Source organism: Haliotis asinina, chromosome 11, assembly GCF_037392515.1.
Source record: "Haliotis asinina isolate JCU_RB_2024 chromosome 11, JCU_Hal_asi_v2, whole genome shotgun sequence".
Taxonomy (NCBI): Eukaryota; Metazoa; Mollusca; class Gastropoda; order Lepetellida; family Haliotidae; genus Haliotis; species Haliotis asinina.
The window spans coordinates 46,704,827-46,730,645 of NC_090290.1; the positions used below are offsets into that span (position 1 = coordinate 46,704,827).

At 39.5% G+C, this 25,819-nt stretch overlaps 1 protein-coding gene across 1 annotated transcript in view; it reads left to right on the forward strand.

Moving 5' to 3' along the window:
- LOC137256083 (uncharacterized) overlaps window positions 1-25,819 on the forward strand; it is a 40,532-nt gene that overhangs the window by 8,003 nt on the left and 6,710 nt on the right. The window contains exons 6-19 of the mRNA XM_067793781.1: window positions 2,829-3,498; window positions 3,746-3,917; window positions 4,427-4,495; window positions 9,295-9,319; window positions 12,766-12,876; window positions 14,072-14,211; window positions 15,102-15,273; window positions 15,567-15,645; window positions 16,689-16,741; window positions 17,353-17,437; window positions 17,996-18,685; window positions 19,476-19,547; window positions 23,247-23,325; window positions 23,990-24,046. Of these exons, the coding sequence (XP_067649882.1) occupies window positions 2,829-3,498; window positions 3,746-3,917; window positions 4,427-4,495; window positions 9,295-9,319; window positions 12,766-12,876; window positions 14,072-14,211; window positions 15,102-15,273; window positions 15,567-15,645; window positions 16,689-16,741; window positions 17,353-17,437; window positions 17,996-18,685; window positions 19,476-19,547; window positions 23,247-23,325; window positions 23,990-24,046 (2,474 nt within the window). The remainder of the gene's footprint in view (window positions 1-2,828; window positions 3,499-3,745; window positions 3,918-4,426; window positions 4,496-9,294; window positions 9,320-12,765; window positions 12,877-14,071; window positions 14,212-15,101; window positions 15,274-15,566; window positions 15,646-16,688; window positions 16,742-17,352; window positions 17,438-17,995; window positions 18,686-19,475; window positions 19,548-23,246; window positions 23,326-23,989; window positions 24,047-25,819) is intronic.

A 25,819-nucleotide genomic window follows, 5' to 3' on the forward strand; every position in this document is an offset into this window, starting at 1 on the left:
CTGTTACCACTACAACAGTAGCAATGTTGTCTCTGTCTACTCACCTCAGCGGAACATTTGACCTGAAGAGAAAGACAACTATGCCGATTACAACAGACACTTACTTGACAGAGCTGACCTGCAACAGTCTTCTCTATGTAGATGCATTGGTATGCCCACCTGGACAACGAGGTTTCTCCAGGAATTTGGGTGAGCAACGAACATCACTCTGCATGTCAGCCACTGGGAGATGAAAATTGTAAAAAAAAATTGTACAACACTGATCGACAGCATTAAGGAACAAACTACTGGTGGTTCCAGAATGACAACTCAACAGTAGCATTCTGCATAAACAAGCAAGGTTCAACATGATCTTTCAACTCTTCGACATCATTGACTTGAATCTCTACGTAAAGGCATGCCACATCCCAGTTGCATGCAACATCATGGCAGATGTTATATCACTTTCTCTACAACCATCTCCAACAGAGTGAATACATCAGGAGTCATTTCGACTCATCAGTCAGACATTTGGATCACTGCAAATAGACCTATTTGCCTCCAGGTTCAGCAGATACCAACATTTGTATTTCCAGTTCCAGATCCATTTGCATAGACAACAGTCACTCTCAGCATCTTGTGGGAAGGAATGAACACTTATACGTTCCCACCTCCACTCTGCCCAACAAAAGTTGTCGGAAAGATAAATTAGGCGACGATGCTGCACCTGATGTTGGTTACAAATACTGGCCTGTGAGAGAATGGTTCCCAGTACTCATCGAGGAAATAGGACAACCATCACTGAGTCTACCTGAGTGGAAGAACCTACTCATCCATCCACACACCAAACAAGCACCCAGCAATCAGACATCGTTCTAACTACATATATGGATCATATTTGAACCTGTTTGAAATATTGAGGATATTCTGCTAGAGCAGTGAAGGCAGTCACCTCAGCTTTACATAGATCTCCTTGCACCTTATGCGACGATAAAGGGATGCGATTTGAGACATACACAAAGCGGAAGCGCTTCAATGCATCAAATGCCACACATCCTCAAGTAGCGGACTTCTTATGCCACCTATGCCATACTAGAGGATTTAAAGGTTCTACACTGTCAACCTTCTTAGCGGCACTTTATCATCACCATGAGATTTGGGACCTAGCTGATGAAAGTGCCAGATTTACTCGCCCTACTATGCTTGTTGAAACTGAAAGACCAACGCCAGCTTGGGACAGGAATGTTGTATTCCAACATCTCACCGCTGACATTTACGAGCTTCTAGATCAAACATCCTTCAAACTGTTGACACAAAATTCTGTTCCTACTTGCCCTAACAACGGCAGCACTGATGTTCAGAAATACATGCTGTGGACTTCAGTTGTACACGATTTGACACCGATCATTGTCCGACTGTTATGGGTTTTATTCCCAAAAATCAGCTGCCTGGACAAGTAGTACGACAATGCTGCATCCCAGCATTATTGACAGTCCTCATTATGCCCTGTCAAGAGCTTTAGAAATATATTGTCAGCAAACCAAGTCATGGAGACAAAGTTCAAGCACCTATTCATCCCACTATCTAATGAGACACTTATGGAAGTATCCTGCAACACTGTCTCAGTATGGATGAGAGCCGTTATACTGAGGGCCTACAGAGCAGCAGGACTTGAACCTCCATGAGCCTCCATGAGCCCCCAATCCACATGAAGTAAGAGCCTTGGCGTCGACACCCCCTCTACATAGAAATAGCTCGCTTGCAACAATAATGGAGGGCTGCTTTCGGACATCATCCACGGTGTTTGCCAACACCACCTACGTGACATCACCATTTAGGACGTCGCTGGTATTTACCAGTTTAGGCCACTTGTATCACAACAACTAACAGTTCCATAAGGGCGCTGAGTTTCACTCACACCTTTTTATTTCGAGTGATGATGACCCTGTACTTGTAAAGGAGTTACTTATACATAAAGAAGGATCGCAACTCGATGATGAGAACATCATGAAGAAAGAGTTGCTATATATAGCTAGTTGGAAGAAGAAACTAGTGTGTCTAAAATCTCACTCTTTATCATATGACTTGTTGAGACCAAGACACTTTGCGGAGTGAAATGGTTGAGAGTCCATGCGCATGTCTCGAACAGACTAGCATGAGTTATTATGACCCTGTACTTGTACATGAAGAAGAGTTGCGGCTGGTCTTGTTTGTAAATCTTGACATACAGTTGCATTAGCCACTCTAGTAGGATGCTAGCTGATCTGTTATCATGTACCAGTCAACGAATGCTTAAAGAAAAGACAAGTTTGACTGGATGTGATCCCCACCATCTCACAGAGGAATATGGGAAGAACAGGACCAAACTATCGCCATTATTGTTCCCGAAAGAGAGGTAAGTATTGGACATACTTATATGGCAGTCAGCAGAATCCAGCATGGCCTGACCTACTGCTGTTGGATTCTGTAAGCATAATAAGCATGAGTCAGGATGGTGAAAAATATGTAATCTTTTTAGTAAAAATGTAATTCTCGTGTCAGGCTCGTGGGTGAGTGTTGATGTAGGGATGATAAAGGATGATGATGATGATGATGATGATGATGATGATGATGATAGTGGGAACTTCAAGGGATTCAAGTGTTCTACAATGTTCGGATAGAAGAAGGAGACAAGCATGTTAAGTATGAGTCAGGGTAAGTATAAAATGTCGATTTTACTCAAAAAAATTCATTACTAGGGATTGGAAAGTGATGAAATCACTGACTTGCATTCACAGTTATAGGATATGTGAGATAGAATGCATATCTCCCAAATGTTTCTCACTGATGTCAAGTTCCTTTTGTTGTAGACAAAAACCGGGTGATTACTTATTCCACACCGAGAAGGCGTGGCTCAGAATCTGTAATAGGAGTGTCAGCCAGTTGGAGGCGAGGCAGAGGCAGGGGGATCCCGGATAAAAGCAGAGGGAGAACAGATAACAGAGACTGGTCAGAAGAAAGAAGTGGGTCAGTGAACCGAGGAGATGCAGAGGACAGAGATGCCATGAGCAGGAGGGGGGTAGGGAACAGAGGAGGGGTAGGGAACAGAGGAATAGGGTTGAGAGGGAACAGAGAAGCTGTTTGGCATGGTAAACCATATGGATATCACAGAGGAGGGCCAGGTCGTGGAGAAAGACCAGATTTTGAAGAGCCTGTGTATGATGAATGGTCGGACTATGGAAGAGGGTCAGGGTATGAGGAGGAGTTGGGTTATGATGGAGGGTTAGAGTATGAAAGAGAGTCAGGGTATGGTAGAGGGTCTAGTTTCAGAAGAGGGTTAGGGAAAAGAGATGGATATGAAAGAGAAGTAGAATATGATCAAGAATCAGGATATGGTCGTGGATTAGGGAGTGTTCGAGGGTCAGGATTTCGTCCAGGGTCCAGGTATGGAGGAAGGGCCAGAACCGAGGAGTCTGTTGAAACCCAAGGCTACCTAGAAGTGAATGAGGAAGAGGAGCCAATGATCACAGAACATAACAGGTATAGCAGGTATCCATGGTAAACCATGTTACCGACAGCAATGTTACCACATTCAGTCTGAAAGATATAATGGTTATCTGTATTACAGACCATTTTGATTTGATTGGCCAGGAAGTGAACATTTTGCTGTACATCAGGCTTATGTAATGTAATGATGTACCTGTAATGCAGTTTGAAGCTACATTCAATCCAGTTCACTTACTTCTCTATGCCAATGCATAATTTGCCAGTTCTTCTGTCTTACAAGACTTCAGGAGCAGCAGTCCTTGAGGTCAGTGAGGAATCTTAAAGAAGCTGGCATCACAGACAAGATGTTGGAAGAAGCCAATATGACCTTGCCCAAGGTCAACCCTTCAGAGAAGGAACTCCGACCTGATGATGTTGGCAAATGTCAGTTTCCATCGGAGTTCACGTGCAAGGTGAGATGCTTTACATAATGGACATTTTTTATCCATTTCTCTATGGATCCTTGAAAATGGAGTCAAAAGATGTAGTCATTGAATAGTAATCTGCTTGGCGTGCTGCTATTGTAAGTTTATTGTGAGTGGGATATCTCAGTGGGTATAAGCTACAGAAATATTTTATGTTGGAATGACCACAGCAGGTATTCACATATGTACATGCACATTGATTACCACAAGAGTGAGATGATATTAAGCTCAACATAAAATCACCTATTTTCTAGATTACTGAAGCTTTATGAAACAGTAGATATCTGTGAGCTAGTATGGTTTTACTCTGCTTTTAGCAATATCCCAGCAATATCGTGGCAGGGGACACCAGAAATTTACTTCACACATTGTACCCATATGGGGAATCGAACCTGGATCTTCAGCATGACGAGCGAATGCTTTAACCACTAGGTTACCTCACTGCCCACAATCAACATGAACCTTACTAAGATGTGTGTATGTGTATTCTGTTGCAGCTGTGTGATGCTAGATGCACATCGGCCGTCACGTTCCAGTCCCATTTGGCGGGGTCAAAACACAAAAACGTAAGTGTGTTTGTAGATACCTGAATTTCAAAGTGCAGCTCTGTCTGTTGACTGTAACAAAGCAAAAGAAATGTGTGGCCAAAATATCCTGAAGTATTGTGTAATGATATTTTGGAGGCAACAGTCCTGGGCTGAATAGCATGAAGTGATCTGAGCACTACAATGATTGTAACTGCCATTCTTCAACATAGGCATAAGACAGTCGTAGTGCTAAGATTGCTTTGTGCAAGTGAGCCCAGTAGAGTCAGATCCTGCATACCTGAGCGCCAGATGACCAAAACGTAACCTCTGAAAACAGTAGCACTAGGTATAGTGCAAGGATCTCAACAGTAGCTCAGAACATAGTGCAAACATGTGCATAAAGTATATGTCAAATGTCAGAGTAAGTTGTAGTTCTTTACGTTCAAGAATGATTGTAGTAATCATTGTAATGCTATAAACTGAAATACCTGTAGTCACTGGATTATACTGCTGTGCTCAGAGTTGGGTAGAGCTTTCGTGTGGCTTGGCTATTTCATGTGTTGCTTGGCAGAGAGTCATACCACCTCTTTGGTCATGTGGAAACAGCATTGATCTCATATCGGAAGATCTTTGGTTCGAATCCTGTCATTGGACCCAGAAGTGTTGTGCTCGTTAGATGTATATTAACACATCAAGGAAAAGAACTTGTTGATCATTTGGGCACATTTTCTCAACAAGTCCGTGAGAAAGAGTTTTACTCTTGAGTTTTAGTCAGTTGCAAGGAGAGTTGCTATTTGTGATCATATTTACATGATTTTTATATCTCCATAAAGAATCTTTGAAACTGGTTTCGTTGGTTAATCCGTATCATGTTGTGAAACAGTATACATACCTATGATCACGATTGACCTGAAATGTGATCAGTAGTGACTGCTAGAAGGTTAATGATTGCATGACTTATCCCACTGGATACCCATTTTCTGCTGGGTGAACAGGCACAATTTTGAACAAACTCACTTGCCTATGGTGAGATCACATGTATCACATTTGCTTTGCTATGGGACAGGACTGAAGTCATAGAAACTCTCAGGAGTCAAGCTGCCAAACACGGTCACCCATCCAAGGAATCTCGATGGCCAACGTTGCTTAACTTCACTTGATTTGTAACCTAAGCTCTGTGCGCAGGACTTAATTGATGATAACTTGCCTTGATTGATGTCAATTTTATCTGCGCATCATTTTGTCGATCTGAACTCACTGGGGAGGATATAACTCTTGGCGCACTGAGTTATTGTGTACCCATTCAAAGTTCACAATGTTTGCTGTACCCGCAACTAGTGTTTGCATGCATTCATGTGGTCACCATCTGATCATATATCAATGGATTCATGGGTTCTCCTAGGTGCACAGGGCAGTGTATTGTCCACGAGGAATTGTGACAACACTAAGAGTCTGCACACAAAGTTGACACCAAGGCTTTTACACCCAACACCTCAATCTTGCAGGATTTGGTTTCTGATTTCATACACTACTTTCCAGCTCAGTTAGTGACTGAATTGAAGCCCGAGCCTAGTAAAATTTTCTTGGTCTAGTTAGTCAGTTCTTAATAATTCACATAATTACACTAAAATCTACTGTTAATACCAATAATAGCCATGTTTGGGCTGATAGAATCAAAACATTTTTAAACAGTCTGACTCAGTGATGCACACAATGATTCCAACAGTTTAAGTGGTTGCTCAAATAGGTTTGTTATATTCACAGTTCTGTACCTGCAAAACATGATCTGTCATGTCCCAGTGTTCATGATTCATGATATCATTTACAGTCCTGTATTGTGAAATCCTGCATTTTATAAGCATAGTTGTCAATTTGTTTATTGGTATGAAGGCCCTTGGCCCATATTCACAAAGTACAGTATGTGTTAATCGACCATGAATTACATTCAATGTACAGATTTCAAAATATTTTCTCCTACGGTTAAGCTTTACAAACATATCTACATGCATTATTTAATCCACCACTTCACTTTAAATTCATTTTAGCTGTCTGAATTTGTGACTATTTACATTGTGGTGATATGAACATGGTAGATAACACAGTCTTAAATTACTGTAGTGTTTACATATAAAGATAAAATGATGCACATCTTCAATTCCTGTGTTACATAAATGATATTATCATTGATTTAATTCAGTTCCCAACCACCTTCCCTCATTAACTTTTAATTGATAGTACATAGCATGTGGCTGAATTTTCAAAAACTTCTTGAAATTCCTGTGAATAGTAAGAAATAATTTTGACATCCTAGAACCAGATGCTGCAGCGCTATATTTCAGTGAGTGTTTGAGCCGTCCTTTGACACACACAGAAACAGAACTTCAGTGAGTGTGTGAGCAGTCCTTTGACACACACACAAACAGAGGTTGCCAGACATCTTGCCACCTACATTCTTATAAAGAATACGAGTCCATGAGATATCTTGAAAACTGATTTGATAAGGTACCGATGACATGACTAGTGGTGTGACGATGCATATAGATCCATGGTCCACCAATACAGTGAATCAATACAAAGTTTTACATTATTGTATATCTGAATATGATACTTCAAATGGGCCGCGCTAAATTCATTTTTAATTTTGAAAATTGCCAAATCGCGAATCGTCAAGAAACTTCATTTCATCTCGGGATAAAGATATATGCTTACTTATTTTCCCATCCCAAGTAAACAGTTTCTTGGAAAGTTTAGCATCAAGAACTGTGCCAGACATAGCACTCGTGTGTTAGGAACATTCACAAGTCCGTGTAAGAACTAAATTACCATCTCGTTTCCAAATAAACATTGAACAACAATGGCAGATTTTGAAGAAATACTTTATGATTGGTTTTGTTTTGGATGTAAATGTGTTTTATACTTGATGTTAGAATTAAAGATTTTATTATTGTGATACATATCGTATTGCTGCCCTTATCTAAGGATTTGTATCGTATCATAGTTTCATTGCACTATACCTAAGCAATATATCATTCTGGCTAAAATTTTAGCATCGTGATGAAGTATCGCAGATTGTATGCCAATACCAGCACTAGATATGACGAGTGATTTATTCAGAAATGCGTTTTGTGATCAGATCTGATCAGTTTGTTGTAAGATCTACCAGTGTAATTCATAATATTGATATGCCACACAGATTGGTGACCGTAGCACATCTGAACACAGATTATTCATGACCTCATTATTTCACAAAATGTGTTTGTTTCACATTTACTTTATGGAAAAAAAAATGAATTTGTGTCTTTCTATTTTATTGTGTTGACACAACTGTTTTATGCAGAATACACCAAAAATGGTGACATGGAGGCAGTATCTGCCTTGCTTTGGTGTCAATTATGCAACTAAAAGATGTTTTCATTGAATAGAAGATTGAATTTGGCTTAAAATATTCTTATCGTAAGGCATCAATGCTATAACCGTGTGAGGTTGGGGGGATGGTGGGGTAGCCTAGTGGTTAAAGCTGTGGCCCATCACGCTGAAGACCCAGGTTCGTAAGTGTATGTGAAGCCCATTTCTTGTGTACCCTGCTGTGATATTGCTATATGAAAGGCGTAAAGTTTTACACCGCAATCAGCAATATTCCAGCTACATGGCGGCCGTCTGTAAATAATTGAGTATGGACCAGACAATCCAGTGAGCATGAGCATCGACCTGCGCAATTGGTAACTGAAGACATATGTCAAACAAGTCAGAGAGCCTGACCACCCGATACAGTTAGTCGCCTCTTACGACAAGCATTGTCACGTTTTATGGCAAGCATGGGTTGCTGAAGGCCTGTTCTACCCCGGGACCTTCACGAGTCCAACATATGTGTGAAGACCTCCATGATTTTTTAGAAGAAAATTGTAAATATCCGTCATGTACAAATTTTCTTCTGAAAAACATGGTACATGTGTCTTTCTCAGTAACAATTGTAACAATTCTTAAATGATCGGATTAAATTTGAACTGGTATCCGATGAATTTGGTATAGACTTAGATAAATTTTGATGTATTAATTTTGTCCCAAACAAATTTTTTAAAAATTTATAATAAAATTCAGCACCAGATGTTCATTAAATGTCTACTTTGTTTGTTTAGGCTCGACCAATTGTGTTTCTTGTTTTACATATTTTTGTTCTCAGAAAACCTAAATGCAGGAGGGAAACAAGAAAAAGAATCACAAGTCAAAGTAATATTTCTGCTGAATGCTTAAAGTATTTTACTTTTGGCAAGTTATGAAGTGTTTATGCTGCAAATCTAATAAATTTCATTTGAGTTTACATGTTTGGCCAGTAAAAACATTTGGATTTTATATTTTTAGTAGGGAAAATTTGTTTGTATTTTTTTTCTTATACTTGAAAAAAACGGACAGATGCATCTGTAAAACAAGAAATAAAACTGGTCTGGCCTAAGCATAATTACAGTCAAGTCTCAGTAATCTGACCTCCATTTATCCGACAATCGTCTCTGTTGGACACTTTTGTTCATAACAAATTGAATTAACGTAACTTAGTCTAATTTATTTAGTCTGAAATCCTTGTTATTCCAACAATTTGATGTGCAACGAACGATGTCAGATTAATGTGACTTGACTGTACTGTCTTTTGTGCCGAGTTTTGCAACTGAAAATGATGATATATTTTGTATGTTCTTTATTAATGTTAATTTATTCAAACTGATACAGTTTATTTCAGTCGCTGTGAGCTGGTGAGGTAGGTGTTTTGTTTCATGTCCGTGAGCATTTGTAGTTATGAGATGATAAGCTGATAATTGAACGCTGTGATTTATGTTTATTTGCAGAATGTTGAAGCTGCTAAAAAGGGAAGTAAGTATGCCAGTTGATTGATGGGAATTGATTGACAGCTGTCAATCAACCTTGACAGAGACAATCAGCTGAGACAACTCGCCATAGTCATTCCAGCTAACCACAAAAGAGCAAATATTTTTCTTAGTGTGCAAGGTGTCCGAAATGCACTCTGATGTTAAGTATTGATCGATCACTTTCAGTAAAGGGATGATATTTGTAAAAATGTAACGAGTTCGACCAGTCACTGCCTCTCTGTTCTTATTCAAATGTGTCTGTATGGATTGGCATACAGAATTTTGAGAAAGAACTGAAGCAGCGATCAAGAGACAACGTTTGAGAAACTGTTGGTTTTTAATCTGTTCGATCAACACTTCCGACATTAGTACAACTGTGAGAGGGTAATGTGCAGACATCACAGAATATGCTTACACCATCAAACTGGTATACACTCCAACGAACAGGAGACATTTTACATTCATGCTTCAGAATTACTGTACATTAATACACATTATATAAGGGGATTGGGTGGTCAAGTTAGCTGACTAGGTTCATGGGTGCTGTCGTATGCTAGTTGTGCTCATTTTGTCAGTCACCAGATCGTCAGCTCATTACTACTATATTTACAGACCACCTTCATAAAAATGAACAAACAAACACAGTTCTTTATTCAGTTGAGGTACAGGAGTTTGCAAAAAATTGCATATGAATGCATGTTTAGCTAGATATTTCCAAGGAGGAAGAGCCACATGATATGAGGCATTGCCCATTTTTCATAGTTAGATAAGGTACAGTTGTGTACTAACATATCACTACTTGCGTCATGCATAAAAGTAAAGTGTAAATTTCTAGGATAGCAGATTCTGTGCCACATCCATGAAAGTGAACTTCGAGAACAATCAGTCAACATGTATCATCAAGAATGACATTTGACATTAGAAACAAGTGCACATTATGATACATATATATCCTTCAAGAGTCTCATTCAGCGAGAAAATTACTTGTCTGTGTTAACATCCAAAAATGTCAGACGCAGTTTTATTCAGTATCCTCTTGGTCATTCTGAGCTATTTGTAAATAAGGGTAGAAGATTGTCAATAGAGAAATGTTTAAGATTATGTCCTTATATCAATTAGCCATTGTAAATGAAATCCAATTTACTCTTCATTTTTCCGTTCATCTTGTGCTGACCTAAGAACCAAATCTATGCCAATATCGTTCAAAATATCCTGACGTTGCCTTGTGTCAGTGTTATGCTCAAATAATGAAAGGTTATTCTCCAACTTTCTTACATGTAAAACATGATTTATCTTTGTGAAGTGAACACTAAAGTGTTGATTAACTTTATTCCTTTCATGCTTGTATTATTGTCTTTATTTTCATACTAGTATGTACATCATATACCTTTGTTTGTGGGCTGGGGGCCTTAAATATAATCAACACTTTGACTTGACTTGACCCAAACAGAAGCTATTACTATGAAACAGCCCACGGTCTTGATGCTAGTAGAATGTATGGCTTGTACTAGTCATGCAAGTCATGCAACAGTTCACACCTTTTTAAAAAAAATACTTAATACAACAAAGTGCATATCAGAGAGGTTCACATGTGTATCTTCTCTAGCCTGTAATTGTCTGGGCAGCATGAGTCTCTGAATTTATTATACACCCATGTTAACTTACGATCGTGATACAGGGTGCAATATCGATGACGTCACATTCTGTAAGACGTTCTTTGAACTCGTTTCTCTGCTCCTATAACATCTTCTCGTTCAGTACAAAACATCCAAGTGCACTAGTATGACATTCTACATATGTATATATTCAGTGCATCAACATGCACCATGTGCAAACTACATAGATTTTCGAAGCTCTCTTAGTGCTAAGATAGTCAGAAGTGCCATACATCAGCTTTAAGTTATGGCTGTTGTAGCACTTATGACTATTGTAGGGAGCCTAACGAATCTAGGCCCTGGGATGTAAACATTACAACCTAGATAAACAAGAATACAAAGCCAGATTTTGTAAACAGTATATTTAGCAAGTTTGGCTTATGACTGAGAAACTCATGCAAATCAGTGTTATTTGTTTTGAAAAGACAATGTTTGTTCCTGAAATGTTGCGTTTCCAAATAAGGCATTCATTTCCCAGAATCAGAATAAAAGCATTATGTACCCTCATGCATCTTTCATATAAGTCAATTTGTGTAAGGAATTTGTTGAAATCTCACATTTGATGATTCGTTCATTTCCATCAATCAATCATCGAAAAAATACAACTTGGTTAACGTCACTTTTCAGGTTTTTCCTATTCAGGTTGTTATTGCAGATAGGTATAATATGGTTCTCAGTTCGCATTTGTTTCATTTAGAAACTGTGCAAACTGTATTTACAAACTTCCCATCCAATGTAAACTGATGCAACCTATGACTTTAAACTGATGACTAATACGTCATGAACATAAACCTCCTGGAGTCTTCAGGAAATATTCACTCATGACTTTTCATTGAGAAAAGTGAGTTTCTAGAATAAGACATGTTTTCAGGTCCTGTTAACGTCTAACATATGTTCCATCGTCAATTGTTTTAAACACTAATACAATAATTCCAAATCACTTTTGTTCGATTATGGGAAAATTTGAATGATTGCTTGGTCGTTTGGTGGATCTTCTATCATTTCAAATAATCGTAGCCCCACTGGTGTCAATCACATTCATAACATTTCCCTCATAACAAGAAAAACTCCAGTATTGCTAGTCAGGACTTGCGGGATGGAATTGTTCCATTACAGTTGTGCTTGGAACTGTATGTATATCTTTTGAATGATTTTATAGCATTGAAATGGTCATTCTCTTCCCACAGAGGTTACTTCTGTCATATCTTCCTCCGTAACCTCTGTTCTAATACGGCCATATTTCCCGGTCATCGAGAAATCCCCTTGCGGCAAAAAATCGCAACAGGAATTATATCCCTTGTTACTATCCAATCAGAACACGCGTTAAATAGACTTACCTCCAATATAGCGACCCCCATGGAGTTGGTTCCTCAACGTGCGAAGGAAAGATTCGGTATTTCATATTTAACTGAAAATCAGAAACTGGCAAAAGAGTGTAGGGATCACTCGCCAGGGTGTGTTTGTTGAAACAAAAACTGGTAGTGGCAAGTTTTCAAGGTGCAATCGGAAATTACTAAGTTCTTACAAAAGATCACTCTTGAAACAACGTCTCTGATTGCACAACTAAATCTGAATGCCTCCAATCGTGACTCTTGAACACCTGCGCCATGAAAGGGTCGTATTAGAACAGAGGTTACGTAGGAAGATCTGACAGGAGTAACGTCTGTGGGAAGAGAATGGGAAATGGTTAATCTGATATGAAACAGTTTCAGCAAGACAAGTAACCATGATGTCTCTATTGTTTCATCTGTAGTGTCAGAAGAACATGGTCCTCAGTTTGTTTGTTGTGTTGCAGCTAAGATCATCCTGAAAAGCAGAAAGAAAATCCGGCCAGGCCTGATTTCTTTGAATCGAACATCCAAGATTGAGAAACTGTTTGAATCAGTAACAGATTGTGCTGTACTTGGTGAGTGAACTAGGGTTAAAAACTGTATAGAAAAAACTGGAGTCAACTTTGTCTCTATCACCCAAAGTGTGAGTCAGTTTGCTGTATTTGAGTGGGGTATTCTTAATTAACTGCGGCATGGTATCTCAGGGAGCTTGTGACCCCATTTCACCTCACATCACCAATCACTGGACTGTTTGGTCCTGTCTTTTTTGCCTCTGTCATATGGCTGTTACTAGGTTGAATTGAACAACAGACACGCACATGCCTGGGCTCCGTTCTTCAAAGCAATTATGCTGCTATGTTCTGTGTTAAAGTATTATGGTCATCTTAGCGCTACAATTGCTTTGTGGAATGAAGCTTTGGAGATTACAGGAGATTTGTTGATATATCCTGACATGCAGATAGGTGGACAATTCAGTAGGTGCAACAATGAACAATTATGGATAAAAACTACCTTATGATTGTGTAGATGATAGTAAAATATTTTGAGACAACTTTTATTTCACTGACAACACCCGCAGGCATGATGTAGAGGAAGGCCCTTTTGATACTTATTGTACTTGCTGAAATTAGAATATATACGAAGTTAACAAAAATCTTAATCTTCAAGCATTTTCCTCAGTATGTCATGGGCATTTAGTTTGGAATCCTAGAAAATCACTTCATTATTTATGTCAGTTTTGTTAAATGACTATGGTTGTTGACAGACTAGGTTTTTATCCCCCTGGCATGTAATGCAGGGGGATATAGTCGACACCTTGTCTGTAAGGTAATCATTTTGTTTCCTGCGCATAACTCCAAAATTGTTCAATATTTTTGCTATTTACAGATTTTTGGCATTTTTATTTTTCTTGGTTTCCAAGGAAACAATTTGTACTTAGACTCAAAAGGGAGGGATGAGCTTCAGTTCCTGACCACAACCCGAAAACCACTTGATATCTTTCAACAGATCTTGGCAGATATATGAGACAGATCTTGACATGGTGCCTTTTGCTGTTTGCAGATATATGTCATTTATATTTTTCATGATTTCCATGAAAGTGATTCAAACTTAGTCTAAAAAAACATTAAGTAACTGTCAGATGAATTGTCATTTCAAATATTTGGGGGCCAGGGGGATATGTCTGCTTCTGATGCCTCTTGTTGTTGTTGTCGATGATAATGATGGTGATGTTGTGTTTACTGAGGATGATGATGATGAGTGTTCTTGCAGGGCTGGAATACCTGACAGAGTTCCAGAAGCTGGACCCCAAGGCTGTCACCATGTGTGTGTGCAACCTGTGTGAGTCTAAGGTTGACGAAAACATGGTGGTCTCGCATATCATCGGCACCAAGCACAAGCTTAATTACATGGTAGGTAATGCACAGGTGATGCAGGGCAGGGTGATGTCAGGGATGGGACTGCAGGGTAGGATAATGCAGGGTAGGGTGATGCTGGGGAGCTTTTTCAGGGTAGGGTGATGCTGGGAAGCTGTTCCAGGGCAGGAAAATGCATGGGAGGTGATATAGGGCAAGGTGCTGGAGGAATAGGACTTCAGGTGATGCAGGGCAGGGTGATGTCAGGGATGGGACTGCAGGGTAGGATAATGCAGGGTAGGGTGATGCTGGGGAGCTTTTTCAGGGTAGGGTGATGCTGGGAAGCTGTTCCAGGGCAGGAAAATGCATGGGAGGTGATATAGGGCAAGGTGCTGGAGGAATAGGACTTCAGGTGATGCAGGGCAGGGTGATGTCAGGGATGGGACTGCAGGGTAGGATAATGCAGGGTAGGGTGATGCTGGGGAGCTTTTTCAGGGTAGGGTGATGCTGGGAAGCTGTTCCAGGGCAGGAAAATGCATGGGAGGTGATATAGGGCAAGGTGCTGGAGGAATAGGACTTCAGGTGATGCAGGGCAGGGTGATGTCAGGGATGGGACTGCAGGGTAGGATAATGCAGGGTAGGGTGATGCTGGGGAGCTTTTTCAGGGTAGGGTGATGCTGGGAAGCTGTTCCAGGGCAGGAAAATGCGTGGGAGGTGATATAGGGCAAGGTGCTGGAGGAATAGGACTTCAGGTGATGCACAATACAGGACGTGATGCAGGGCATGAGATTCTACGTGAGTGTAAATTAAAATTTATTGTCACACTAGTGAAGTAACACAGTGGAGAAATCAGATTGTTGCTTGCCTTGACAGTAGCCTATTTTGTGAGTCTGGAATATCATGTGGTTGTTTGAGGTTGTAATGTCAGATTGTCTGATCATCTGCAGAAAGAGAAACACCCTAGAACTTACGAGCACTTCAAAAAGTTCTCTGGGAAGAGGTCTCAGCAGTCAGCATTTGCAGAGGAGCTGGCCCGAGACCTGGAGGTGGAGGACGGTAGGGGTCAGGTCATCATGAAGGTTGACCTGGAACAGTATGACTTCGAGGATGAAAAAGATGGTAAGAATATCCTGGAATCTTGCAAGGTTCAGTTTGGTCTTATGAAAAATATAGCAGATTTTTGTAAGGCCATTTGATTGTAATGTTAACACTGGGAAAAACAAAGGTAATTGTGGTAATTTGCATAGAAGGGCATGTCGTTGATCTCTCTTATTCTATTGATTCGTTAACATCTCAGTGGCTAATGGCACAGATTCATAGATGTGAGGTACTCTTGGTATTTGTTAACCCTGGAATTTTGTATGTTAGCTTAGAGAAAAGGCTCTTAACAAAACATTTTTCTTGATCTACAGAACCTTCACAATATGCCCCTGACATTCCATACTTTTCTGAAGATTGTTCAGATCAAGGTCAAGGCTACAGTTCATCAAGGTGACTACAGCTGTTTCATGTATATGGTGTATGATTATATCAGCTTTGTTAAAATATTTTTCTGCATATTGTCAGTTTACTCTAATGTAGACTTTGTCAATGTGCTTTTGGAGAATCTGTAAGATTTGGCAGGGGTGACACTTGGGTGTTATGGCTGCTTGCATCTGATAGGGATGCATTGATAGAGATGCTCCCCCATCATTGTTGCAGTTTGTTAGAGGCAATTACTGTGGTCAAGTCATTGATTCATAGCTTACTGTCAAGTTTTATGGTTGTCCACAGACAAATAAAACTGATTTTGTGTTTGCCCTGTGATAATATTATGTAACAAGTCGTCCACTGTGGTTTTCACCCTGTGTTACAGCCTTATAATATCAGTGTTTGAAATACCTGCCTGCCCAACTGCCTGGGATGGGTTATTTTCGCCATGGAGTCACAAATTCTCAAATTCACCTGCTTGATGGTCGGGTTAGAATTGTGACATGTGTATGAAGGTATTCATCATATTGTAAGATAATTCAAGACAATTCACTTGTGAAAATATATGATGAATTTCAATTAATAGTAAACTATGTCGCTTGTCAAACCAAAATTATTTGGTAAGCAGGTAAGTTTTGATCAGGGCATGCAAGTTTTACATCTTACCTGCTCTGTGGCCTGGCTGGAATTTTTTTGAATTTCATACCCCAGTAACATACATGTTTAGCACAGTAGAATGAACATTTAACCCTTCATTATCTCTTATCAAATCTTAAAGATAATAAAAACACAAATGGGGTGTCATACCCTTCAACTATTAATGCTCATGCTTTCAACCCTTGGTTCATATTATCCAGAACCTATTTAATTCAGACATGCATGATCATGGTGACAAAGAACCAGTATTCTTAGCTAATATAATGATAGTCATTTTATCAACTTGGTTAAATTGCTTCTGACTTTGAATGTCATCATTCACTTTGTTTTCACAGTGTCATAAGTTTTCTTGCCATGTAAGTTCTGTGGATATGTTTATCCAATGTACTATATTTTGTCATCCACAGAACTGGATACGGAGGTCCATCAAAACATGGTGGTCATCGCCAACAAGACACAGGTAGGTGTCTCTGTGTGATCATAATCTTCCAGGGCTGATCTCAGTGCCTGGAGCAATAACGTAAAGTGGTGTAATAGCAGTGTATGAAATAAGCCTAAAACCCTGCCAGACATCAGGGCTGGTAACTTCAAAATGTTGTCAGCCCAAAATGTATTTAACCAGACCAGACACCAAGACTTACTCCTATGTATGGAACATCTAATATTTTTACTAGTACATCAGGCTGGTGAACTGTAACTTTAGACTGTCCTTCAGACATCAAGCATGTCTTAGGCAGTTGGACGGGCCTTATTTCATACACTGGTAATAGCCAAACAGGATAGACTTGAAGACTTATTTGTTGTTATTCATGGAGTCCCAGTTTGCTCAGATTGGTGCTCATGCTGTCAGTCACTGGACTGGAAAGGCACACAGGTTAACAGTATTGCTGGAATATTTCTGAATATCAATTAAACAAATAAACTCATAAACAAACAATAAAACTCTTCACTTAACATGCTGTCAACCCTGGTTTAGTGTGTCTGTATTTATGGATTGCTTACCTGTTACAGATTTCCTGATTGATTTATAACAGTTTGTAAGCATTAACTGTCCACTTTTCACTTTGATAGTCACTGCCAGGAGATTTGGAAGAGATGTGGATGATACAGAAAGGAGGACATTCCCTGGAGGAGCTTCAGGCAAAGCTCATGGATGGTACTTCGTTCAACTTCATTTGCATTTCTGGATGTCAAAATAAACTTAGTATTTTGAGGAAGGGTGTTTCAATATTTCTTTACTATTATGAGGCTGAGGCTGAGGCTGAGGCTGATCTGTTTGTGAATTGTGCGATACATGGGTTATTTCAGTTTGTGTTCTCACAAAAAACTTATCTGGGCATGTTGAATTTCTTACAGCCCTGTCCTGGCTATTCTTTTACTTTTTTACTGGACTCGTGAAGGTCTCGGGGTAGAATAGGTCTTCAGCAACCCATGCTTGCCATAAAAGGCGACTATGATTGTCGTAAGAGGCGACTAACGGGATAGGGTGGTCAGGCTCACAGACTAGGTTGACACATGTCATCGGTTCCCAGTTGCATAGATTGATGCTCATGATCACTGGATTGTCTTGTCGAGACTCGATTATTTACAAACTGCCACCATATAGCTGGAATATTGCTAAGTGAGGCGTAAAACTAAACTCAGTCACTCACTTTTTACTGATGATGATGATGATGATGATTTTTTATAGCATGATTTTGTTATTTCTTGACAGGGAGGGAGATGAGTTAGGTTACCGAGAAGAGTCTAGACAGTATGACCATGACCGATATTCAAAAACTGCATGGTCAGGTGATCCATACTATCAGTATCAAGATAGTGAAGGTCAAGGTGATTATCAAGAAACTGATGATCAGGATCATTATCTAGAGCCCAATGACCAAGGTCAAGGTGAAGGTCATTATGTAGAGACAGATGACCAAAGTAACTATCAAGAAAGTGATGACCAAGGTCACTATGCTCACAGAGACAAATATGAACACTATCCTCGGACAGAAGAACATGAACATTATGCAGGAGGAGGAAATCGTGGCCACTATCCACGAACAGAGGAGTGTAGACATTATCCACAAACAGAAGGAAGTAGGCACTATCCACAAACAGAGGAAAGAGGGCGCTATCCACAAACAGAGGAAAGAGGACACTATCCACAAACAGAGGAAAGAGGGCGCTATCCACAGACAGAGGAAAGAGGGCACTATCCACGGCCAGGGGATCGTGGTCGGTATTCACAGGAAGAGGAGAGAAGGCACTGTCCAATGACAGATGAACAGAGACACAATCCAATATCCAGTGATAGGGATGACCATGTAACATATGACTACAATCACGCCAAATCAAAAACAGATCACAATCAGAGAGAACAAGAAGACAGGGGCAGAAGACCAGTTGTGGACCTTCCCAGGTGAGGCAGCTTCGTCTTTATTTCACAAGAGCTTCTGTAGATTTTTTCAGAATTTGAGAGCTGAAAATGACAGCACATCATTGTCAATACAACCTGCACAGCAAAGGAATCTCAGGAAACTAGTAGTAGCTTCATGATGAAACCCATCATGCTGACAATATCTTATTGTTATATTGTGTAATTTTTGTAATCTTTTGCTAGGTTTCTATATTCAAATTTTGGGCTAGTGAAGTATTTTATGGGCTGGTAACTTTCAGGTCTAGTTACCCTGATTTGGAAAATGTGGAAACTATTTTGCACACAGGATTCATGGTCTTATACATCGTCTTGTTCAGTGTTTGAATGTCAAGGCAAATACATAAATTAATGATGGACTGGTAATACATTGCTTTGACTTGTAACCTCACGGATATTGGTTCTTGTCAGACAGAAATACAGTAGTATAGTAATAAAATGTCAATGTCCATGTTTCTTTTCCCGTAGTAAATGTTGGTCATCGATTGGTACAACATAGTTTTGACTGTCTGTCTTGGTTGATCTCCACACACCATTGCTGTAAACTGACATCAATTACTGGATTGTGTTGTCCAGATTATTTACATGTAGCAAAAAATCAAACAGGGTCATTGGTAATCATCTTAACGCTGAAGTCCTGGGTTTGATTCCCTACATGGGTACAGTGGGTGAAGTCCATTTCTGGTGTCCCCAGCCATGATAGTGCTGGAATATTGCTGAAAGAGGTGAAAAACCATGCTCACTCAAGATTTGTAACACTACCACATTTTTGCAGATCAAAGCGAGATGATCAACTTGAAAATGATCCTGGGCTTCAACACATGAGGAGGAAGAGAATGCACCAAAGGTCAGAACATTATTCAGTGTATGAACAGTTACTTTGTATTCCCCATACGGTGAAACATAATCAGTGACAAGTATCATATGTGCATATATAGAGGATACTAAACGACCTTCCGTGTAATACCATTTTTATTAAACGAGTTAATGATTTTATACTAAATCTTTAACGAGTTTAATGAAAATGGTATCTCACGGAAGCGAGTTTAGTATTCTGTATATTACTCGCCAACATAAATTGACAGAAACTGTGGCGATATTGCCTATAGTGTGAGGACACTCAGCTTTCAAGTCAAGCAAGGTCTAGTAAAATCGCGACATCAACATTACTCATAGCATTGTGACGTCACAACTTTGAACCATTTTGACGTCATACGTCAAGCGGTATTACACTAGTGTAATATTGAAGTGAAAATATTCCACTGCAGTATCTTCAACGGGCGAGTAAAAACCACACACACACACACACACACACACACACACACACACACACACACACACACACTAGAGCAACCATTGTTTTTGTATTTTGTCATCTGTGACATCATTGAACTATTGATGATGACATCTAGGGTTGGAACACTTCACACCTCATTTTGCTGCACAAATGGATCTAAAGAAATTATTAACTCAAGCAAGTGTGAAGTCGTACGACTTACACGAAACTGCAAAATTATATATTCAGAGATGCCAACCTCTACGATTTTATTATAGTTCTGAATTTGGATATATAGACAAAAACATATATTTTCATTGATTAAATACATTTTCGGACTTCACTTATCTTCCATTCATTGACCCCTTGAAGATCTAGGGTAAATAGGCCTTCAGCAACCCATGCTTGCCATAAAAGGTGACTGGGTTTGTCTTAAGAGGGAACTAATGGGATTGGGTGGTCAGGCTTACTGACTTTGTTGACGCTTGTTATCGGCTCACCCCAATTGCGCAGATCAATGCTGATGCCATTGTTCACTGTTTTGCCTGGTCCAGACTTGATTATTTACAGACCACCACTATATAGCTGGAATATTACTGAGTGTGGCATAAAACTCAAATCACTCACTCACTCCATTCATTGAATTTAATGATACATTTGAACTGGAATCATTGCAAGTAACAGGCGTAATTTTAGTGAAATTGTCTATCAGAAATCTGAAGCTGATTTCAATACCGTTGAGATTTGACCCACTTATTGCTCACCAGCGAAAAATGGGGATCCTATCAGAATGACTTAGCCATGTAACCATTCATTCTTGTTTGATTGTGTGAAAATGGTATGTGAAACTAAAGCTTCCCTCTTGATTAATGTCATAATATCTTTCTCAGAATCATTCATGATTTTAAGTATTTAGCTGATTATACCAGGTTAATGGTTAAAGTACTAATTTTGATCCTTGAAACTACCACATTCTTAAAGGGGCACTGATGCGGAGCAATTTCCGTGGACTGGTGTAAACTTTTGTTATTGTTTTTCTCCCGTGAGTACCCGGATGATATCCCAGAATTCGTGACTGGTTCGTGACCTCTGCTGCGCAGTCCGTAAGCGCAACTGATAGTTTAATTATAGACAGATCAACTGAGGTGAAGTCAGTTGTAATTCATTACAAATGTATTATGAAAACAAATGAAACACTTTGAAGGTTAATCATCTGCCAGTGGTAGAAATGGTAAAAAAACTATTAAGACGGAAAAATAACGAAGCCAATGTACGTCTCTATATTTTGTCTCATAACCCTAATAAGTTTATTGTCATATTTGTATGATTCTGAAAATTAATAAAAGAACACACGATTTGCTTATACTCATAGTAAATTTCTAACATGACAGCAACATTTATATATTGTATAGATTGCCAATGTGGATCCTATTTCACACACATACGCGATCTAGTGTGTGGTTTCTGTCATACAGATTCTGCTGAATGCTACAACAAATAAATTAAAACAAAATGCAAATAATGAATGTAAAACAGACTAATTTTATAGCAACAATGTCAGGCTACTACCTTGTTCAGGAATGTATCCATCAATATCCACATAAAAGAAATCGTATTCCATTCATCTGCAGCTGGTAAATAATCCTGCTCTGTGTCGCGTGTCTTACAACTGTCTCATTTGCGAAAAAGTAACACATCGTTTCACGTCTTTCACTTTGGTGAAAACCTGATAGACCTCTCATTGGTCTCCCAAGATAGCACACCTGGCAAACTAATTGTATGATGTCCACTATTCTAAGTAATTTACTTAGCCAATATTGAGCAATCAATCAATCAACGCAAGGGTGGTTAATTCTTTGAAGGGAGGATGTTGTTTTTGCACTCACACTTTACGACAGGGTGTAGTCATCTACACACACTGCCTTTTGACACATCCGCTAGAAGATAAAAGTAATTAATCAATCAGTGTGTTATCGGTTTATCCTTTGATCGATGTTTGTTTTTGTAACTCAGCTGATAAACCCTCTTGCATCACTTACATGCACATATTACATAACATACAATACATTTGCCATTACAGACCTTAATTTATAATGTTGAGTATTTACTCCAGACTGGAGAAATGCCAAATGGGAACCTTTGTTGAGTAACCGAAGTGGTGTTGCTACTAATTATGCCTGCTATAAATTCATGAATTGACCATCAAGAGAATGATGACAAATAACACGTGTAGGTTTACACCATCAAACGCGAGTTACAGCAAGGAAAATGTAATCTCTGTGTCGCATGCAGCCTGAAAACACTTATGGACCGAAACTGTTTTGAGGATACCAACGGAATTTCGTTACATAAGGAATACACACAGGCATTTGCTAAGTACTTTGGTAAATAGGTGAAATAAGTTTTTTTTACGCAAGACAATTTTCAGATTTCTCTACCAAAGGCAAAGTCATCGTTTTTTTGTTTACGAATTCAAATAAATCAACTGTGTGTTTTATTATCATAAATAATAAACCATTGTAGCTACCATAGCTACCAAAATTTACGTATGCTATTTGCTATCACAGCTCAACCAACACTCAAAACTACCTAAATATAAAGCTTTGCAATCTTCCGTACTGAAACAAATGGCTTGCTACGTTGCTACGTGCCTGTAGACATCATATTTTCATGTAACATGATTAAATATCGAGGTTAAAAACACAGAAATAGGATCAAATTGGATCAGTAAGTATACCATCCAAGCATCCGAAAAGAACTACACTGCTGGGATATATGGTTACGATCAGACAAGGAATACCATGGATATTTTTAAACAAATGGCATGTGATGGGCATCCGGCCTCCTGACTGTTTAGGTGAAGAAATTCTGCTAATATGGACAGGAGCCCAGTTCCTTTGTCCGTCACGGTCGAAGGAGTGGGCACTGACCAATTTGCGGTCTGCTTTCGTAATTAGACCGTTGGCGAGAAGCATTATTCGCTTCGCATCAGTGCCCCTTTAAGTGGAATTTAAAACTACTTTTGCAAAACTTGGGGTTGGCAGCTCTTTGTGTGTACTGCCTATGGTAGAGTAACAGGCAATACAACATTGTACCCTTATTTTGTACAAGCCATTTGACACTCTTGCTTGTGTAATAATCTCTGTATTTTACTCAAGCAAGTAAGCTAGCTGTGATGATATGGGTTACAATTGTCTCTAGCTTCCGATTTTTGCGTCGACGTGAAATATCTTATGATATGAAGGACCTTAAGTAATGTTGTTGCTGCAGAGAGAGCCCAATGAGCGAGAGGAAAATGATGATGGAGCTGCCGCAGTCTGCTGCTGATGTCACCCAAGCATTACAGGAGGTTAGTGAACTGTTACCAGATCTGCCCCATAAAGATCGGGGGTAGATTAGGCCTTCAGCAACCCATGCTTGCCACAAAAGGTGACTATGTTTGTCTCCAGAGTTAACTAACTTGATTGGCTGGTCAGGCTGGCTGACTTGGTAAGCACTTGCCATCAGCAGAGATGCCAATCTCTATGATTTTATCGTAGTTGTTACGAATTTTAACTTCAAACTACTCCAGTATGATTCCACTAGAAATCCTACGAAATTTGAATAAAATGCATTAAAATTTGGATATAGACAAAAACATTTATTTTCAACGATTGTGAAGCTGATTTAAATACTTTTGTGATTTGGCACATTTAGTTCTGATGGAAATAATTTAACCACTTGACCGTAATATCGTTCATTTTTTTTCTCAGAATCCATCCTGATTTTGTTTATTAAGTTGACTACTAATTTTATGGTCAAACTACTAATTTTGAACGTTGAAACTAGTATTTGCAACACTTTTGGGTTGGCGTCTCTGCATCAGTTCCCTAGCGCTCAAATCCATGCTCATGCTGTTCATCACTGGATGTCCGGTCCAGACATGATATTATCAACCACCGCCATATCACTGGAATATTTTGTGAAACTTAAAACTCACTCATTATGTTTGCATTCGCCACGTGTTGTTCCAGATGACCGAGTCTTCTGCAGGAGTTGGGGGCCAAATTGGCGAGATGCTACAGACTCTGGTATGTGGCGCACATCTTGATGACAACACCTCAATACATTACAAGTAGTCAATACCTGGAATATTGCTGAGTGCTGTGTTAAACAAAAAATGCAAACAAACAGGAATAGGCATGACAGCACCATTATGTATCAGGAATCGGCTTAATGACACCTTAGTGTATCAGAGTAGGCATGATAACACCTTATAGTGTATGAGAGTAGGTGTGACAACACCATAGTGTATCATGAGTAGACATGATGACACCCTGTTGTATCATGGAAAGAAACAATAGCATCTTGGTTAATCAGTGTAGGCATAGTGACACTTAAATGTATCAGGAATTGGCATGATAACACCACAGTGTGTCAGGAGTAGGCATGTTGTTGATATCTTAGTATATTAGAGTGATAACACTTTAGTGCATCAGAAGTAGGCATGGTGACACCTCGGTACACCAGGAATAGGCATGATGTCACAATGGTACTCCAGGTGTAGGCATGATAGTACATTATTTTAGGCATGGTGACACATTGGTACACTAGAATTAGGCATGATGACACCTCAGCACATCAAGGATAGTGATAGTGACACCATTGTACACCAGAAGTAGGCAGAATGTTATCACAGAACATCAACAACATGCATCATTACATCAGTTTTAAAGGCAGTTACATGTAATGGTACCTTGAAATTGCTTTCAATGTGTATGATTAGCCTGACAACTGCCTTCAATTTTTATGTATAATTGTGTACCAAAGTCTTAATTTTTCCTTATCCTGACTCATGCTTAATTGCTTATCTCTTCTTCCCTGGCGAAGGTAGTGGAATACCTGAGATCCTTTGAAGTTCCCTTCTAAGAGAAGCGGACGTAAAATACACTCACCCACCGGAAGCCTCCCTCTTCCCGCTAAAATGGTCACATGACCTTCCATGCTTGTGACTCTCTCCTGATCGCCCGACGAGGTGGGCTGGGGGCATCCTGGGGTCCTGAATACGGCAATAAGTTTTGAATTATTTTGGTCCTTTAACTAAATTTATGTCGTATGCAGTATTTGGCTTATATATATGCATCATAATTTGTTAAATTGGTTATAATTTTGTGTTTATTTAGCACCTAATAAAATCGTGCTTGCAGTGCAGATTACGTCTGTCAGCGGTTGACCCACACTTAGTTTGTCCGGCGTGTAAGCACATCTGTTCTTCCACTGTTTGCTGGAATTTTGCAGAAATTTATCATGATTCAGTTTTTACTTTATATGTTCCTTGTGTTCACAGACGAGCGAGGGACAGGCAACGTCGGCTTTCATTCATTAGTCATGTCTAATCGGTTGATTTAGCTGCAGGGATCTGTTTGTCATTAACTGCTGGAATTCATAATTCTAGTGACCAGGCAGGCGTGTCTCCGGGGCTATATCTTGGTTCCAGACCACAGAAGAGAACTTCAATGGAGACAGGTTCGCCAAAGAGCATGGTTACAAACAAGCCCAAATGCTAGCAAGGGTATCTCCGTCTGAACAAGATTTCACGATGATCATTTGGCTGCTACATTAGTGACTTCATGTCTACAATCTGATTGGTCCCTGAGAGACAACGCCTTGTGCAGAATGTGGTGTTATTGGTCTAGTGTCAGGAAGTCATCAATATTCGCTTATAGACTTTCAACATTGGAAAGATGTCTGTTACAAACTAGATTAGCAGTTTACGGCGTCATTTCATTCTTCAGGAGGCATAGATGTCTTCTACCAGCAGATTCAACATTGGCTATCAGGAGGTTTGCAGCAATGAATGACAG